This window comes from Diaporthe batatas (genome assembly GCF_019321695.1).
Source record: "Diaporthe batatas strain CRI 302-4 chromosome Unknown Contig00002, whole genome shotgun sequence".
Taxonomy (NCBI): Eukaryota; Fungi; Ascomycota; class Sordariomycetes; order Diaporthales; family Diaporthaceae; genus Diaporthe; species Diaporthe batatas.
The window spans coordinates 1,474,511-1,492,519 of NW_025408549.1; the positions used below are offsets into that span (position 1 = coordinate 1,474,511).

At 55.7% G+C, this 18,009-nt stretch overlaps 6 protein-coding genes across 6 annotated transcripts; 2 read left to right on the forward strand and 4 right to left on the reverse strand.

Annotated features, from left to right (window-relative positions):
• Window positions 1-825: 825 nt before the first annotated feature.
• KVR01_001409 (uncharacterized protein) lies at window positions 826-1,449 on the forward strand (the record flags this gene model as incomplete). Its single annotated transcript, XM_044785016.1, has 1 exon — window positions 826-1,449. One exon carries the CDS (start codon window positions 826-828, stop codon window positions 1,447-1,449), a length of 624 nt encoding a protein of 207 aa, XP_044649364.1.
• A 61-nt stretch (window positions 1,450-1,510) lies between these two features.
• KVR01_001265 (uncharacterized protein) lies at window positions 1,511-3,625 on the reverse strand (the record flags this gene model as incomplete). Its single annotated transcript, XM_044790924.1, has 2 exons — window positions 1,511-3,051; window positions 3,145-3,625. 2 exons carry the CDS (start codon window positions 3,623-3,625, stop codon window positions 1,610-1,612), a joined length of 1,923 nt encoding a protein of 640 aa, XP_044649220.1. The 3' UTR covers window positions 1,511-1,609.
• Window positions 3,626-4,100: 475 nt separating this feature from the next.
• KVR01_001969 (uncharacterized protein) lies at window positions 4,101-5,315 on the reverse strand (the record flags this gene model as incomplete). The annotated part of the gene is made up of 1 exon (XM_044782572.1): window positions 4,101-5,315. The coding sequence occupies exon 1, from the start codon at window positions 5,160-5,162 to the stop codon at window positions 4,101-4,103; it is 1,062 nt and encodes a 353-aa protein (XP_044649924.1). The 5' UTR covers window positions 5,163-5,315.
• Window positions 5,316-7,460: 2,145 nt separating this feature from the next.
• Window positions 7,461-8,951, forward strand: KVR01_001837 (uncharacterized protein; the record flags this gene model as incomplete). Its single annotated transcript, XM_044781928.1, has 3 exons — window positions 7,461-7,575; window positions 7,655-7,706; window positions 7,793-8,951. The coding sequence occupies 3 exons, from the start codon at window positions 7,461-7,463 to the stop codon at window positions 8,949-8,951; spliced, it is 1,326 nt and encodes a 441-aa protein (XP_044649792.1).
• A 252-nt stretch (window positions 8,952-9,203) lies between these two features.
• On the reverse strand, window positions 9,204-11,086 carry KVR01_001305 (uncharacterized protein; the record flags this gene model as incomplete). Its single annotated transcript, XM_044781749.1, has 6 exons — window positions 9,204-9,227; window positions 9,305-9,940; window positions 10,347-10,472; window positions 10,591-10,662; window positions 10,715-10,763; window positions 10,845-11,086. 6 exons carry the CDS (start codon window positions 11,084-11,086, stop codon window positions 9,204-9,206), a joined length of 1,149 nt encoding a protein of 382 aa, XP_044649260.1.
• Window positions 11,087-14,106: 3,020 nt separating this feature from the next.
• KVR01_001300 (uncharacterized protein) lies at window positions 14,107-17,995 on the reverse strand. The gene is made up of 2 exons (XM_044789109.1): window positions 16,397-17,995; window positions 14,107-16,079 (listed from the first exon to the last, which is right to left on the reverse strand). Exons 1-2 carry the CDS (start codon window positions 17,481-17,483, stop codon window positions 14,332-14,334), a joined length of 2,835 nt encoding a protein of 944 aa, XP_044649255.1. The 5' UTR covers window positions 17,484-17,995; the 3' UTR covers window positions 14,107-14,331.
• Window positions 17,996-18,009: the final 14 nt, after the last annotated feature.

An 18,009-nucleotide genomic window follows, 5' to 3' on the forward strand; every position in this document is an offset into this window, starting at 1 on the left:
AATGTGGCTGTCGCCAAGTCTCTTCACTATTCGTCCACTCTTGTCAAGCCCGCTGCCCTTTATCACTCCTGCCTGCGCCTGCCGCTGGAGACTTTGTCCCGGGGATCCTACCGTGCTCGCCATGTGGGTGCTTCTCGACCTCCCTTGCACCTGTTCTCTTGGCTTGGCTCGGCCACCCCGTCTCATTCCTGCGAGATGTTTTCAGTCTATCTCCCCGATCCCAAGGGTCCCGGGGAGAATTGTCCCAGGTCCGATCCTGGGGTATGGGGCGTCTCCCTTGCTATGTATGGTTATAATAGAAAAGAGGCTGGCTGAGACTCGGCTTCTTCCGTATCTGGGGCATTCCCGTCTTCTAGAAATGACTTGTGAATTATATTGTACAACTTGGACCCTATTTCTCCCTTCAGAATGTCCTTTCCTCGCTTCAGAAACCTCGGGGACGAAATCTGGCTCTTTGAGCCTCGGGATACCGGGGGAAACAAGGACAAGGACAACAATAACAACAACAACAACCCAACACTTCGTTCGCAACAAACTCGAAGTCGTGGCAGGGGACGTCCTCCGGCTCTCATCATTTTATGCACATGGCTCGGAGGGGCAACTACTAAAAGGATCGAGAAGTATACCCAGGGCTACCATCGTCTTTGGCCTTGCTCCAGAATTCTTCTCATCCGTACCACACTCAGCGAGTATCTTGCTCAGAGCAGTACCGGTCTCCGTAGGAGGCTCCGGCCAGCGCTCCGGGAAATTCGGAGACTAGGATTAGATGTTCAAGGACGAGACAAGTTATTGGGCGAGCCCGATAATGGTGAAGTGCTACTCCATATGTTCTCGTTGGGTGGAAGCAATACGGCGGCTGAGCTGCTCGAGTCAATGAACACCGTGCTGGCAACAACGGGACACCAAGGGCCACTGCCATTGAGACAGATCATTCTCGACAGCTGTCCCGGAGACCTTGACATCTCTCGCAGTCACAGGGCCGGTGCTCACTCTTTGCCGAAAGGCGTTGTTCTGAAGCCTTTGGGCAGCGCAGCTCTGTTCGTTCTCGCCGTGACGTTGGCAGGAATGGAGGCAACTGGGCTCAGAACACCTTTGGCCAAGAAGGTACGCCAGCAATTGAACAACCCTGAGATCTTCTCAGCCAAGGCAGCCAGACTGTATTTGGCCTCAGAGGCGGACGACATTGTGAATCTTCAAGATGTCGAGGAGCATAGGAATCAAGCCCTTGCCAAGGGCTTTTCTGCAGATATTTTGCGCTTCCAAAAGGCAGGACATTGTTCGCTCATCATGGAGGACGGCGCCGCCTACTGGGACGCGATTGCATCTGGCTGGGAGAGGGGTGTAGCATCTAGTCCTGCGCAGAAATCCGGACATGATCAAGGACCGCGGCTACTACCCCTCTCCTCCGTGTCCATGTCAATGTCCAGTCAGCCCAGATGTCGGCTTTAGATTTGGGGGCAACGCAAGACTCGGGAATTCGAAAGAAATGAGGGCCAGAGGGATGACAAGGCAGTTGTGCGGCAGTGCCATGCCGGCCAGTGTTCAGATAGCCAGAACTTCCTCAACCTTGGAAGCCTCTTCTCCGTCAACTGGTGTATTTGTATGTAAATCAGAAACTACACTCAGCACCGTCAACAGTGAGAAAATCAAAGTCGACGCCGTGCTCGGCCTGATTTACTTGACGTTCAAACAGCCCTCTGTAGCCTCGGGTTGGCTTCCTCCTTACATCGGCGGGGCCCCGGCACTCTTTCTTTCCTTCAAGCCTCTCCTTCCTGTCTGCTATTCGAGCCTGTATCTCTTCGTCGCTCAACTCAACTTCCAACCTCCTGTTCTCGACATCGCAGACGATAAGATCTCCAGTCCGCACGACGCCTAGCACGCTTGCCGGCAGCGCAGCCTCGGGCGAGATGTGCAGCACTATACTCCCGCCAGCAGTGCCAGACATGCGGCCATCACTCAGACGCAGCATATCCTTAACGCCCTTCTCACCAAGCTTTCGGGGAATAGGAATCAGTCCAGCCTCTGGCATCCCTGGGTTCAAGAACCCGATGGGGCCGATCCCCTGCAAGACCAGCACGCTGTGCTCGTCGACGTCCAGGTCCGGGTCGTCGATCCGCGCGGCCAGGTCCGCGGGGCCGGCAAACACCACGGCGCGCCCGCGGTGCGAGAGCAGGTGCCGGTACTTGCTGGCGCTTGCCTTTATGACCGCGCCGTTCGGGGCGAGGTTTCCGTGTAAGACGCAGAGCGATGAGGCCGGGTGCAGGGGGTTGTCGAGAGGCCGGATGATTTGCCGTGAGAACGGGAACGGCCTGAAGGGAGTCGAGTCGAGGAGCTCGCCGAGGGTTTTCCCTGTGACGGTCAATGCCTCAAGCCGTAGGAGCGGGCGCAGGGTATGTAGCAGAGCCAACACGCCGCCTGCGTTGTGCAGGTCCGTCATGTAGTTCTCGCCGCTCGGCTTGAGGTCCAGGAGCAGCGGCGTCGCCCGGCCGATGTCGTCGATCGTCTGGAGGCTGATCTTCCCCGCGACTTCAGGGTGACGGTTGGCGATGGCGAGCAGATGGACGATCCCGTTGGTTGATCCGCCTATGGCTTGGAGGACCGTGATGGCGTTATAAAAGGACGCCTCGCTGAGGATGTTGACCAGCGTCAGCGGCCTAGCTGCGCCTTCGCTGACGGATGCTGCGGCCGCCACCGCGTTCTTCCCCGTCTCCTCTGCGATGCGCAGGCGGGCGCTCGAGACAGCTGCGGCGGTTGCGCCTCCTCTTGGGTCGATCAGTCCGAGAGCGGCCGTTATGCAAGCCATGGTCGATGCGGTCCCCATGACACCGCATGTGCCTGCGCTGGGCGCGAGTTCCTCGTTGAGCTCCGAGACCTCCTCGATGTTGATCTCGCTCCCGCGATAAGCTGCCCAGTTGTTCCTGCAGTCCGTACATGCGCCAATGCGCTGTCCCCTGAAACTGCCGGCCAGCATTGGACCCGTGATCAAGGGGAGGACAGCTTTACCGGATGAGATCCCTCCCATAATCTGCGCTGGGACTGTCTTGTCACACCCTGATCATTGTCAGCGTGCCATGCCCAAAGAGCTCCGATACAACCACTTGGAACTATATTCGGGGGCAGTGTGTACAAAAGAATACGTCTTACCTCCTATGACAATGCAGGCATCCACAGGTTGTGCCTTGATCATCTCCTCGGTGTCCATACTCATCAGGTTCCTCAGAAACATGCTCGTTGGCGTCGAGAAGCTCTCATGGATGGAGATGGTAGGAAACTCCATAGCCAGCCCCCCGCTCAACTGAACACCTCTCTTCGCCGCCTCGATGAGCTGAGGCACGTTTGCATGGCAGGGGTTGAACGCGGAGTATGTGTTAACGATGCCGATGATGGGTCGCGAGAGTGCATCTTCACTGTATCCAAGAGCTTTGATAAACACTTTTCTCAAGAAGAGCGCAAAGTGAGGATCGCCGTAGTTGGGGAGGCCCTGTCTCATCCCTCTGATCGGTTGAATGGGCCGGTTCAGGTCATAGTCGGCAAGGTGGTCCGGAATGCCCAGGGTGGTCTCGTTCCCCTCACTCTGGCTCGCATCTCGTGCGTTTTGAGATGGGCTTCCCTTGTTTTCTGGCATTGTGGGTGATGATAGGACACTTCAAATATACCCATCCGATGTGAGAAACAAGGGACAGCGAGATTGCAATCTTGTTGTTGTCCTGGTGGGAGCTCTGGTCATGCTACGATACCCCATATGTAAACGATTGGCCAACGTGCATATCTACCTACCACCCTTAGTTTGGTTGCGTGCTTGCATGCTGCCGGGGAATTCCCGAGTGAATGGGTGCCGCACTGTGCCAGTGCCAGCCTCGCTGATCAATCGCCCGACAGCTAAGATCTGTCAGATTAATTATTCTTAGAATGTGCTATATATAAAATTTCAAGCACATTTGGTCCGAGTTCTCAACTTCAGAGAAGGCTGCACAAAATAATTGATCACTTGGTTTAGCTTCCAAAGTTCTCTAAGTTACCTAGGTAGTTGTGTTAGTTGCAAGCTTGTCCGTGAGCCACTGGCAGAGAGCAGAAACTTTGATCATACAAAGCATCTCATTTTATACAAGTGGTTTCACCCCCGCTGCCTCTGCCTCCTTATTTAAAGTCTCGATTTCGGCCTTTGCGTACGGAATGCCTGAACGAAGCCTCTCATCCCTTTTGATGATCTCCATTTCCCCTGGAAAGTAGATGCGATCAATGCCAGGCATCTTTTCCGATCCTACTACCCTCTCATACACATATTTCATGCGATTCCTGAACTCTTCCGTGCTCATGAATAAGTCCGGCTTCAGAGCCACGATGAAATGCCCCACGTCGCCAGGCCGTGATGGGTCGTACGGCCCGGCCACATCCCCACCAAATGCCGAGCCCGAGAGCACGCCCGAGAAGACATCCATCATGATGGCCAGCGCCGAGCCCTTGGGCCCGCCCATAGGTAGCATCACGCCGCCGTCGAGCGCCTTGGCCGGGTCCGTCGTTCGGTTGCCCTCCTTGTCCAGCGCCCAGTCGTCCGGGATCCCCTCGCCCCTCCTCAGAGCCTTGTAGATCTTGCCCCGGGCTGCCACAGACGGGGCCATGTCCAAGATGAACGGGATCGGCTCCCCGGGGGCACCGCATGCAATGGGGCTCACACCAAGCAGCTGCTCCTTGGCACCCCAAGCCGGCAATGCCGGCGAGCTGTTTGTGAAGACGAGCGACATCATGCCTGCGTCCAGGGCCTGCTGCACCACCCAGGCCGACATGCCAAAGTGGTTGCTGTGCTTGCACGAGACCATGCCGATTCCATAGGTCCGGGCCATCTCCACCGCCGCCGCCATCGCCTTCTTGGCCACTATGGCGCCAAAGGCATTCTTCCCGTCGACCTGCGCCACCACGGGCGTCGTCTGCTCCAGCGTGGGCTGGGCTTTTGGGTCCAGGACGCCCTGGCGCACTCGCTTCACATATGATGGCAGCCGGTTGATGCCGTGCGTGTCGACACCGCGCAGGTCTGCTGAAACGAGGTTGTCTGCGACTATGGCTGCGTCTGAGGGTGAGACGCCATTGGCCTCCAGCAGCCGTTGAGCAAATGCTAGGGCTGTGTCCGATGGGACGCTGATGAGGTCGGACCGTTCCGAAGACATGATGGACGAAGTCCACGCACGGGTGGTGTCGCGACGAATTAATGCCAGGATATTTGGGAACTGTCCAATTTGTGCTTGGTAGCCTGGCAAAGTCTTCTCACGATGGCGACACGGCTTGACATGTATTGAATTCGAGACTTTGTAGAACAATCGACAACGGGGTAAGGCCGTCTGCCTGTCGGACTAAACCCGATCATGGGTGATTTCAGCCTACAGCGACTTCGGCGTGTAAAGTTGAAGCCACCGAGAAGGGTTAGGGCTGGGTAGTCCGGAATGACTGCACATACCTAAGACTACTACTCCGTGCATAGTGGTGACATGATAGTTTCCTGGGGTCGATTTAGAAATGTACGAAGTACCAATTTTTGATTAGCTCGCTTACTCGCATGCTATTCAAATATCTGCAATGTTCTTCATGGTCTGAGAGATTTTGTACATGATTTTACTATTTTGACCGTAGACTTCCAACACCGATCTGACAACAAATCAGGTCTTCCTATAACATGGACTAGATCAAAGACTCGCTCGAATCCTCATCTGCAGTCTCGAAATCGAAGCGGCACACGTCTTCGTGAAATGGCCAGAGCAACTTGCTCACGACACTGTGATATCGATTCGTCAGTCAAATGCCCCGATGCAGAGTCGGCACAGTACCAAAAGATGAGATTCTTACTCGTGGTGTTCCTTAGATGCCTGGTACTCTGCTAGGGCAGCTCTGTCCTTGTGTCGGCTGACGAGCGCGAATTCAAACCCTTTGCTCCGTCCGATGGGATCGGTGATAGAAGGCCCGCCAACCGTGAGTTGGGCATCTTGGACACACGGGAGACTCTTCAACTTCTTGAGTTCAGCCACGAAATGATCTTTATGTTCTTGAGAGACATCGGGTCGAAATTTGAACAACACTTCCAAGGTTTAAATGTTGGCTCCTGGTCAGCTCTTGTCCTAGAGCATGGACTTTCGAAGGCGAGGAACTCACCTATGTGGATGACAGCCATTTTAGAAGCCCTGGATGAAGGCGCCGTGTGTGGCTTCAGATGTATACAGAATAGACGAAACCAGACAATGTGTTACCGGTACTAATGCAGGTTAAGTACCTGCTTGTGCCTGCCAGGAAAGTTGTGGGTGCTGGTCTCTGACCCGGTAATCGGCTTTCCCCCGCCATCTCGGCGACAATTTGTTACCCGAGAGCTCTTACACTGCGTGTGAGCCTTGGAATTGCTTAGGTGGCACGTGTAGCCTCGGGCTTGCTCCGGCTCCGTCCCAGGCCGCGCAGCGGACTGCAAGGCCACAAAATGATTCTGTGTTCCTTGTTTGTGCAAGCCGATGGTTCACATATCTAAGGCTCAAGGCTTCTTACGTGTGGCCATTATCAAGATGCTAAGCGTACCTAGGTAGTGCCGACCTCGGAGCTTTAACATTGAGATCGCACTATTACTCATAACCACCACTGCACGATGCACCCCGACATCTTGTCTGACTATGTGCCATTGTATACAGCTAGTGCTTTGCTTCATCGAATATTCCTCGCACAAGTGTTTCCCTGTAAACTGCAGTAGACACTATCCACACAGGGGTTTGAACAAGACAGCTCCAGATGTTGTTTATTGAGATGAGTCCCATGCATCCATCTCCCGGCCGATCTTCACCCAGCGCGGCAAGTTCTTCAATCTTGAACTTATCTAGATCATTCAGTGAGGAGATATTACTATTACTTTTCTATTCAAAATGAAATTGCCCTCATTTCCAATAAATGAAGCCGCAGCGATATGTCATCCGATACTGCGGCCGGGTAAACAGCTACCTCAGGCACCATCCTGGCTCTCCCATCACCTGTGAATGTATCACCACTGACATGTGCACAAAATTGGACCTCCAGGGCTCCGTGCGGAGGCTGTAGTCAGGCATAGTCAGCCAAGCGCTGCTGACGCTGTAAGTCAACTTCTACGCTAGCACCTGGGCAGCCGCTGAAAACTCTCTGGCTCTATCGGAAATACTATTGCGGCGTCACGGCAGTTGCAATGGACATGAGTTCTCATCTAGGTGAATGGAACCTAGTAATTCCCGAACAAGAATGACGTTGAGGTGGATAGCCCGTCTGTTACGTCACGACTAGCAACGGGTCTAGTTTGGTGTACCAAGGAGTTGCCATCACACGTCTACACAGGACATGGGCTCGACGCAAGGTCCTATAAAGTGGCCCTGGAGCGTTATTCTGACCATTTTCAACCCCCCAATTCACGAGCATGGAGTAAACGTTCATAGAAGATCTACATTTGTACAGCCTGGCACCATTCAATCATGTCGGACCCAAACTCACCTCACATCAAGGCCAGAAATGACCCGTCGTGGGGTCTATATCAGCGAGATAATTTTTGGAAGCTCAATGAAGGAGAGGTTCCTCCTTTCAACACTCGTTAGTAAACTAACTACCCTCAAATATTTCCCCGCGTGATGCTCTTGATGCGAACCACAGCTTCTGACATGGTCCTTAGACCCCGATAAGCTAGAAGAACTTGCCAGAGAGAAACTGACACAGAATGGATGGTGCGCATGAATACTCCCTTGGCACCAGACGGGCACCACACTCATACCTAGGTAGAGACTGCTGGAGGCTGACAGTCCTGTTGCAGGTATTATGCATCGTCAAACGCAGGCCTCTCTCATACCCACCTGGCCAACAGACAAGCTTTTTTCAGGCACAAGATCGTGCCAAAGCAACTGGTGGACACTAATGAACGCTCCATGCGGACCAAAATCTTCGGACACGAGGTTTCTGCACCGATCGGGATCGCCCCTATCGGCATCAACAAGATCTATCACCCGCGGGGCGAGCTCCCCGTCGCGAAGGTGGCCGGCGAGCTCGGCATCCCTTATTCACTATCGACCGCGGGCTCCTATCCCATCGAGGACGTTGCCCAGGCCAACGACGAAGGCCGCAAGGCGACACGGGAGGGTTACACGCCACAGGCGGACAAGATCCCACCGGGGCCGCGGTTCTACCAGCTCTACATGCCGCACGACGACGAATTGACCATCTCGCTGCTGACACGGGCCCACAAGTGCGGGTTCACGGCGTGCATCCTCACCACAGACACGTGGCAGCTAGGATGGCGGCACGACGACGTTGCCACGTCCAACTACGCCTTCTACCGGGGTATCGGCGCTGATCTGGGCTTGTCGGACCCCGTCTTCCAGAAGCGGCTGAGGGAGCGTGGGATCGACCCGGCTACACAGCCCGAGGAGGCTGGTGCCTTGTGGATTGACAACGTCTGGCACGGGCGGGCGTGGTCGTGGGACAAGGCCGTCTGGGCTAGGCAGAGGTGGCAAGAGATTAGCGGCGGGAAGCCTTTCCTCATCAAGGGCATCCAGCGGGTTGATGATGCCCAGAAGGCGGCTGACCTGGGGTTTGAAGGTATTGTGGTGAGCAACCATGCGGGCAGGCAGGTTGATGGTGCCATTGGAAGCCTAGATGCCCTGGAGAAGATCGTAGAAAGGCTTGGGGGTAAGGAAGGATTCGTGATCACTTTCGACAGCGGCGTCCGTGGGGCGGCAGACGTGGTGAAAGCATTGGCCCTTGGTGCAAAGTTTGTCTTCATTGGGCGACTGTGGATCTGGGGTTTGTCCATCATGGGTGAGGCAGGGGTGAGGCATGTGATGAGGGGCTTGCTTTCTGATATGGATATTTTGATGAACTGTGCTGGTCTTCGGAGTGTGGATGAGATAGACAGGAGCTTGTTGGAGAGTCTTCCCAAGACTTATGGACTGGTTGCGGACAAAAGCAAGCTATAGACGGGCCTCGGTCTTGAGCGCTTACCACCGTATGAAGGCGCCATGTATGTCCTCAGACGTATACGGAATAGAAGCGAAACCACATTGTAATAATACAAATTACTGGGTTGTACCATAGCTCATAGTCAGTAGTAAAAGTCTTACTCTCCCCCTTACTCATATGTACCCAGACACAAGCAGATACTCAGGTACAAAAGGCGGCCAACCTAGGTTTTGTACTGTATAACATTGTACGCTGTCTTACATTAATATTCACAGGACAATATCCTTGACACTCTAGATACAAATGAGCCTCTATGCCCGTCAGATCCACAGCTAGTCAGCGACACGCCCGACTCCCTTCGATCTCTTACAAACTTGGGCCATGTGTTGGTAAGAACAAGATACTTGATACTGGTCTCAGCCCTATCGAACACGGTCCCGTCGAACGTCGCAGGTATTTCACCCCAATATGCGATGCGGTCCGCCATTGCCCTCAGCTCAACATCGGCGTTGCTGTTCGTCCTCGACCCAATGATCGGCCTCTCGGACGCGTGCGAAGGTCGCCCCGCCTGCGCCTCGCGGGGCCAACCTGAACCGGGCGCGAAAGGCGTAGCTTGGCTGTTGGCCAGTCCACGGTCACCGTACAAGACCCTTGCTGCCTTCTCGAAGATAGCCTCCAGGCCGGTCTTATCCTGGAAGGAGATGTTGATTGGGAATTCGGCGTCCTTGGGGCTGATGAAATCCACATAGATGTGCAGGGCCTTGTTGTATGCTTCCCTTGCTGCTTCGCCCTCGCCTGTGGCCCGGTACCGACTCCTCCATTCGGCGACAGCCGTGAGGAACGCGACGTTCTCCCCTGAGAAGTCCTTGAGTGCCGAAAACTGTCGGAGTGGGTCCGGGTTGTGCTCTAGGACGTACTCCAGGGCACCCATGCTCAACATGCTCTCCCCTGAATAAGCGGTGCCCACCGAGTCGATCGTACTCGACTTTTCCACAGCAGATATGGTCTTCCACGTTTTCTGGGATGGGCTTCCTCCTATGACGCTGGTAGCGCCCAGTGTTGAAGAGCCCCCGCCCCCGTGGTTGCTGCGTTTAGACTCCCACACGGCAATCATATCAAGGGTCTCTTGTCGTAGTGATTGCTGTTTCCACACCTGCCAACATGGGAAAAATACAGACATTATCTCTATGAGCATAATAGAAATTGCAATCCTAGGGATTTGTTAGTCTTGTGATGGATGTAAGTCCACTTTGGAATTGACCCACCATTGTGGAGGTATCCAGTATCTGTTGACGCGGGCCATACCGGGCACATAAAGCGATATGAGCCACATTGGCGTTGCGGGTAGGCTGGCAGGAGTTTAGTACATCATCAAGGCAATTTTCAATGTTCGATCATCCAGGTAAACATACCCTGCGAGGCAACAAGTAAGTGTTTGTGTTCTCCACCCTAAGGTGTCGTGTATCCGTCTTGCCCGCCATAGCACAACAGGAGCTACTATCCAGGACCAAAAGAACTGCCAAATTATTGAGGGCCACCTGCGGGTGTGTCAGTGTAGTCCGCCACTACCAGCGATACCCGGGCTTCACCTAGGAGGACATACCATTCCCAGCCCCGAGCCTGCTTCTGAGTTACATCCCATGGGCTCCCTACAGCCTCGGTGCCCGGTACGCCAAAGGATGGGTGGAACTTCTTGGAGAGCAGGTACATGAGTACGGTAAGGAAAAGCTAAGCAATGTTAATCTAGACATCAGGAGCACGACTCTGTGGCATGCTTTACCTGCAAACCCATGCCCATGCCGATCACCACAAGCATTTTTCGAGTATGGCTCAGCGCTTGAAATGGCCCGAGTAGTCGGCCAAACATTGTCGTAGGCGTGTGTTCTTGTTGGTAGCTCTTGCGGACGAACCTCCTCCTCTGCTGCCTAGCGACGTAAAGAAAACGGGAGTTCGAGGCATGAAATAGGGCGATGCCAAAGGGAAGATATATCCCCATGATCCAATACTCTGCCTGCGGTGGGAAAGGCTTCACAATATAGGCCATTTGTACCGCCATCCAGTAAGTATGGAGGAAGCCAATGGCGGCAAAGGAAAGGTTGAGGTCGCGAATCCGTAGCAGTGGTGTGTCCCGACGATACCACAAGAATCCCATTGCAGCACACACAAACAAGGTCCACGTGCCGCACCATGTTACCCAGAATATCCCAGCAGCATCAAGATTCAGTTGAGGTTTCGAGCTGTCCATGGTGACTTTGGGGTGACGTGGTGCTTTGCTCGAGGCAGCTTTTGTCGTCGATATGGGTCACGCATCACCAATGGACTTGAGAACAAGGACAAAAATGGCAGAGACACAGGGTGCCCACACTCTATTATTCAAAATCTGCTCTAACAGGCCCCCAAGCCCACGCCAGTCAAGACACAGGCCAGAGAGCTGCCAGGCGAGCAGGCATCCTTGGACCCTGCACAGGAAGGGCCGACATCTGCACTACTATGTGTGGCTTTGCTCGTGGTAATTATGACAGAGTAATAGCAGAGCCTCTGGCGCTAGGGACGTGATGTATCATCCGATTCGTACATGTCCTCGACCCCTACTAGGCAAAGTCCATCGACTGCGCGAGATCGCCCCATGGTTCGGCCGGGATGTCCCTCAAACACCAGCCTGCAACCCGGCGAACTCATACGCCTCCTTTGCCCAGCCCAGGGAAATCAGGGCCGCTTCGGGCGGGAAGAACATTCTGCGACCTGTGCGTGTCGTCTTTGGCCTTTTGACTCGGGGCACCTGAGTGAGTTACTGGGTTTCCGTCCGACCACAAGCTTTGGGCCACAGGAGCATGCAGAGAACATAGCCACGCTTTGAAGAACGTTTCCTAGCAGTGCCGAGTCCTCGGCCGATTGTCGAGGAAGAGGGTAGCGGTTACTTCTCGATTGGGATGTGATTTACGGCAGACGCAGATCTGCGCCCAAGTAGTTCAAACCTTATCACTGGAGCTACTGCATCTCGAGAGCCAGGCAACCAGGCTAAGGCAGGTGGGCGTCGGTTTCATCTCGCCCCTGATTGTCCCTCCCTCTGCCCTCTCCCACATCTGCGAGGATTTATCAAGGTTGGTCGGTATAGCAGAGGACACCCCTGTCTATATTCGATCGGTCCGGCCTCCGTACCTAGAAAAGATCCGGTGTGTGTGGTTCTCCCCAGGCTCCCCAAGAATCTGCATCGATCCGCGCCTTCATGAACCACGTAGAGATTTATTACCTTCCGCCTCCTTGGCAAGATTCTTCAGTACCAACCTTTGGGATATGTCTGGAACCCTTCCAAGGTGCTTGATCCAGTCTCAGAGTGGCATCCGGCAGCTCTGTCGCGGTGTAGACCGCATCCTCCAATCCTCGAATAAATATGCAGATCAAACAATGTCACTGTGAGGCAATCTCGGCAGTACCCTGTCGTTTTGTGCCGAGACGACAGCATCCCTAGCTTTTATCAAATTCTCCTCATCACTGATAGCCTTAGCAGCCCCTATCAATATACTAGTGTAGATCGATCTAGAGAGCTGGCAGCCCTGGCAGCCCTGACAGACCGGCGGGACATATACGCTCGATATCATCCCTGCCTAGGTAGAAGACAATCTGATCATTGACCACTGGGACGAGATGGATGGGTTTGGTCAGTATAGCGTCCGCCCTCGGAGCGCTAAGCGGCATCCATGGTGCGCGATCTGAGCGTCGCCGTTGCCAGGAACATGATGCGACGCGCCGCATGCGTCGTCCTTGCCATCGTGGTATTCACGGTAGAAGTGGCTCCCGCGTCCCAAAGACGCGGTAATAAAAATAACGGAAGGACGCTATAACCTGCAGTGATGGCACGGAGCTGAAAAGTTCAGACCGAAAGAAGTCGGACCATGTGGGACGGACACCTGCGTAATCATCTATAGCTAATAATAATACTAAACAAATGGGCACAGTACAACGTCCCAAGTCCTCGGCTCCAGGGATCAGGGCCGCAACGGGCGATGCCAACACACAGTGACTAGTCTAGATCGCCGGTAACAGACCTTCCCGCCGTCGACCAGCCCTGTCCCGCCGCTCAAAGCCCGGACAACCTTGCAGCCAGCACCACAGGCGAACCTGGACCCTTCGTCTCAATTCTTCTCCTCTGTTCACGGGCAGGACTTGCGCACGGATTGCCGACGAGCTCGCAGGCAGGCAGGATGGATCACATTCGGGACGGTCTGTTCCTCCCCTCCCCTCCAACTGGCACGGACATGTTACTCTTGTTGATGGCTGCAGCCACGCGACATCGGCCGTGGTGATGACGACCATCAGCTGCACGTCGACGCCGGCTGGCGGGGTGCCTGTCATGCAATAATATCAGCCACCGACCGTGCGCCGTTTGTCTTAATATCTTGATCACGGACACACTCACTCATGCCCTCAGGCTGGGGATTCTAGACGGCTCCTTTCGGGAGTTTCTCGCAAGCTCTCCTCACAGACACCAACTGCCTGCTTCTTGCTTCTTATCACATGCAAGGGAGCAAGGTCTTGCCGCAAACGCCTGCGGGCTTCAAGACGTGCTTCGAGACGTGCGGGCTTCTCAGCTCAAGACAACTGGCGAGGGGCCCCTGCAGTAGAGGCTGAGACATCCTGGGCCCAGAAATCAGCGGCCCCGTGGGCTTTTCACAAAGGCAAGGGAGCCAGCAGCTAGCCGCCACCGCAGCAGCCGCAGCAGCCTCAGCATAGTAGCCCCAGATCCTGGACGCCATGGGGCCCTCTGCGGGGCCCCAAGGATGCTACGCTGCGCGGTGTTAGATGCGACGACCCGGGTCTCGCTGAGGTGTCCCAATCGGAGAGCCTCGAAGGGGTGAAGAGACAGGCGGATAAACATTAGTAACAGCCGCCGATGGACCACCTTGTAGTATTCCATACGCCAGATTTAGCCAGAGGAAGTACACAGAGCCCGGCAGAGAGGCAGGCCACGCTACGTGTGACGCGTTGCAGGGAGAGACTGCCTGGATGCACTGCAGGGCCGTGTGATATGTTGCGTGCATGCAGACAGCTGATCTGCCGTCACCCACAACTGCTCAACATCAGTAATAGCAGGAGCCTACTATCGTCTGTCACGGATAAGCCGCGGCACTACTTCCCTGCTCGTCAAACAGGCTTTAAGGTGCCAAACAGATGCCTCCACCGCGGTACGCTAGTGCACGTTCTAGGGGTGTTCACTTTATGCTGAACGTCGAACGCTGCCCTTGTGGATCAAGAGACTCACTCCATGATTCCGCGTGATTTTCGACCCATGAATCTGCATGTACATAGTCACTGTTTGTTGTGTAGGATGGGGAAAATGTAAGTTTGGACGGAGTGACTGAGTGGCTATCTATCGACAATATCCCGCCAACCTCGGACTCAGGACAGCTGTACCTCGAACCCCTCAGTGAGCGGCTTGTCCAAGTTGAAGCTCACTGCGCCGCTGAGTGCGTCCTTCAGCACGGCGGTGTCGTTGCCGGACGCAGGCCCGCCCAGGATGGTGACCTTGGCCACGTTAACGGCGTCGCCATAGCCGAAGCTGCCAGTGGCTGCGAGCTTGCCGTCCGCGTACTCAAACTGCACGAGGGTGGTTGCGTCGCCTTGGTCCAGGCTGACGCCATCGTCTAGGTACAGCTGGCCACGCGCGGTGCCGTCGGCGCCGAGCGGGATGACCAGCTCGAAGTCCTTCTGCCGCAGTTCTGTGGTGGTCATGGCCGACTCGGTCCGCAGCGGCACGATCACGCCGCCTCGGAGGAACAGCGGGATATCGGTCAGATTCTGGTCCGTCAGCGTGGTGTAGCCGCCGGTCGTGGCGACCTGTACGCCGGTGTACCAGTCGTAGAAGATGTCGTCGGGGAAGTAGACATCGACACTCGTGCTATTCTCTTCCGTCACGGGTGCCACAAGCAGGGCGTTGCCGTAGAAGTACTCCAACTCCAACCCGAACGCCTCCTCGTCCTCTGGATAGAGATAGAACACGGGGTTGAGCAGCGGCGTCCCATCGACGGTCTGCTGGTACAGCGCTGTGTAGATGTAATCGAGCAGCCGGTAACGGATGTCGAGTACCTTGCGCGCCGCCTCGGCGACAGTGTCCCAGCGGTAAAACTCCTGAGGGATATTGGGAACATACCCATTGTGGTTTCGGAAGAAAGGCTGGAATGCACCGAGCAGCGTCCAGCGAGCACAGAGCGGCTCGGTCGTATTGTCGCCAAAACCGCACACGTCGGAACCAACCATGGGAACCTGGTAGACAGAGGCGAAGGCCAGCATGGTCCGGATAGACTCACGGTACTGAGCCCAGTTTGAGAGGTTGTCGCCGAGCCAGTGACCCACCTTTGCACCGGCACCAGCGAAGGTGGAGCGGGTGATGATCAGGGGCCGCAGTTCAGGTCGTCGCTCAAGCATTGCCTCACGAGATGCCACAGACATCATGGATCCGTACAGGTTGTGCGTATCGTACATTGTCAGGCCGTTTTGGTGGATGAGATCCGTGTTCACGGTGTGATTCGAGAGCCCTCCTTCTGCAGCATTCCATTCCGGAAGGTATGCGGCTTTGTTGTGAATCGCATACTTGGGATACAGCAGATCACGCCCAGGCAGACCAAGCTGCTGTCCTGGCTCTTGGCGGACACGGAGATCGACTTGTTCGGGCGTCGGCCCTCTAGGCTGGCCCCGGAGCGACCCTCGAACCTCGAGGCCGCTCTCACGAATGCTCCTTGACCCGATCTGTGCAGTTGTGTTGCAGTCCGATCCTGGTGGCTGGAAAGCACAAGGCCAACCCGGTAGCGGACGCGGCCATGTCCGTACAGGCGGCGGCTCGGGTGGGTTGCCGCTGGTTTCTGCTTGCTCGTAAGGATTGTCGCAAGGGAAATTGCAAGCAAAGTTGGATGGCTCATTCATGTCGATCCAGAGGGCATCGATGTCAACTCCAGTGTCTGGGTCAAAAAAAAGTGCAAACTCGTTGTTCCAATACGACGAGATATTCGAGGCGAACCAGTCGGGGAAAGCGGTGACACCTGGCCAGACGACGCCCTGCCAGACAGAGCCGTTCTCGCGGAGCAGGAAGATGTTGTCCTCGACTCCACGGTTGAAAGCTGGGTAGTCGTAGTAGGCAGTCGCTGGGTCAACTGTGGTAGTATTAACGTCAGTGCTCGTTCCACAAGGCGTCACCCCAATCCTTGTCCGCTCATGTCATGCCTTCTTTGCACAATGAATGCCATGCACTCCAGAATGTACCTCGGTCGCTGAAAAGTCGAGCATGGCGCTGTTCTGCGACCCCGGACGCAGAGGCGTCGGGGTGGTGAGCAGACAGTATGTATCACGAAAGGGCTCAAACTCGACATTCTTGCGCACAGATACGAGGTTTTACGACTCTGTCTTTCCATGTCTCCCTCCCAAACAGGGAGGATATACTGCGGCTCATAGGGGACAGCAAGGCACTCACCCATCACGATGTAATGCTGGTCGTTCTCATGCAGGTGGTCTACAAGCTGCCGGACGAGGTCAAGAGGGAACCTCTCGGGGTCAAGTGAGAAGACCCGGCGAAGCTCCATATAGTCGATGTCAGTCCACATGGTCTCCAAGGGGATGGCGGCCTGGCTGTAGTTGTAGACAACCTCAGCGACGTCGAAGACGTCTTGGTAACCGTAGCGGCACTGGTGGAAGCCGAAGCCCCAGTAGGGCATCATGGCCGGCAGGCCCGCGATCTCAGCGTACTGGCGCGAGACGTCCAGGGGGCCGGGGCCGGCGACAAAGTAAAAGTCGAAGATGCCGCCGAGCGTATTGTATTCGAGGTACTGGCCGGCCTCGTCGGTGCGGTTGATGAAGACATCCATGCCGTTGGAGTTGAGCAGGAAGACGCCATGGGTGCCGGCGGCCCCGCGGTGCTCGAAATAGACGGGGTGGTTTCCGTACAGGTTTGCGTCGTTGGGGATGCCGTATGAGTCCTGCGACCACAGCGTGCGGATGTAGTCGGTGGTGTTGAGGCGGAAGGGATCCGAGTGCTCGCCCAGGCCGTACAAGTTCGGGTCGTCAGGCAGGCTGGTCCGCAGGCGCAGATACTGCGACTCGAAGACGAGGCTGGCGGCCGATGTGTCGAACAGGAGCTCACCGGTGTCGGCGCGCGAGATGTTGAAGGAGAAGGGCGACTCGACATAGCCGAACCTGAGTGCTGATGTGCCGTTGCCGGCGGAGCTGGCGGAGCTGGCGGATGGGCGGGGGAAGACGGACTCGGGGACCTGGTAGACGGAGTTTGCTGCGTCCTGGATCTTGACGTGGATGCGGGTAGCAGTCTCGTATGTGACCTCAAGGGTCAGGTCCTGCAGGTCGTCGCCGTACACATTGCACGCAGGCCCTGCCAGGGCCAGGTCGGCCGTGAGGCCGGTAGCCGTGGTCTTGACATTGGAAGCCGAGTAGCCGGGACAGGCAGCGAGGAGGTCGTCGCCGGGTGCATCTCTGAGCGCCACAGAGGAGGGAGGGGCTGCGTACGCCAGGGTGGCAAAGAGCCAGTGGAGGAGGGCTGGCTTTGCCATGGTGAGGGGGCGCGTGGCGGTGATGTTTATTCTGCCCTCTTGCTCTGGCGGTGCCAAGGGCTGGCGCGTGCAGGTTGGGAGTGAGGAGAGGTCCGAGTCAGAGATGGGAGGAGTGACATGAGACCTTCTTATATTGTCTTGACATTAGAGGCTGGGCCAGACATTTCCCCAGTAAGCGAGAGCCTGTTCGAAGGGAGCTCGTATCCACACCCAACAAGGGCTTGTGTGTAGGCTTCAGGCTTCCCCTCACGATCCTCAGGCAGGGAACAGCTGACGTCGAATGACGACCATGGCATCTGCTGGCCGTCTTACAAACTTGTTAGACCAGCACCAGACAGACTACCACAGTGGTTGGTGCCTGGCTGACTTGGTTGCTTGGGTGGCAGCTGGGTGGCTGCAGCGAGACCCCGGCCTTGGCGCGGAGAAACGGTGCATGTGCTGGCCAGGGGCAAGAGGCGGGAGAGGGCGGGATTGGTACTGGGAAGCTGCTATTGCATGGTCATCGGGCCGTGGACGGTGCAGCGAG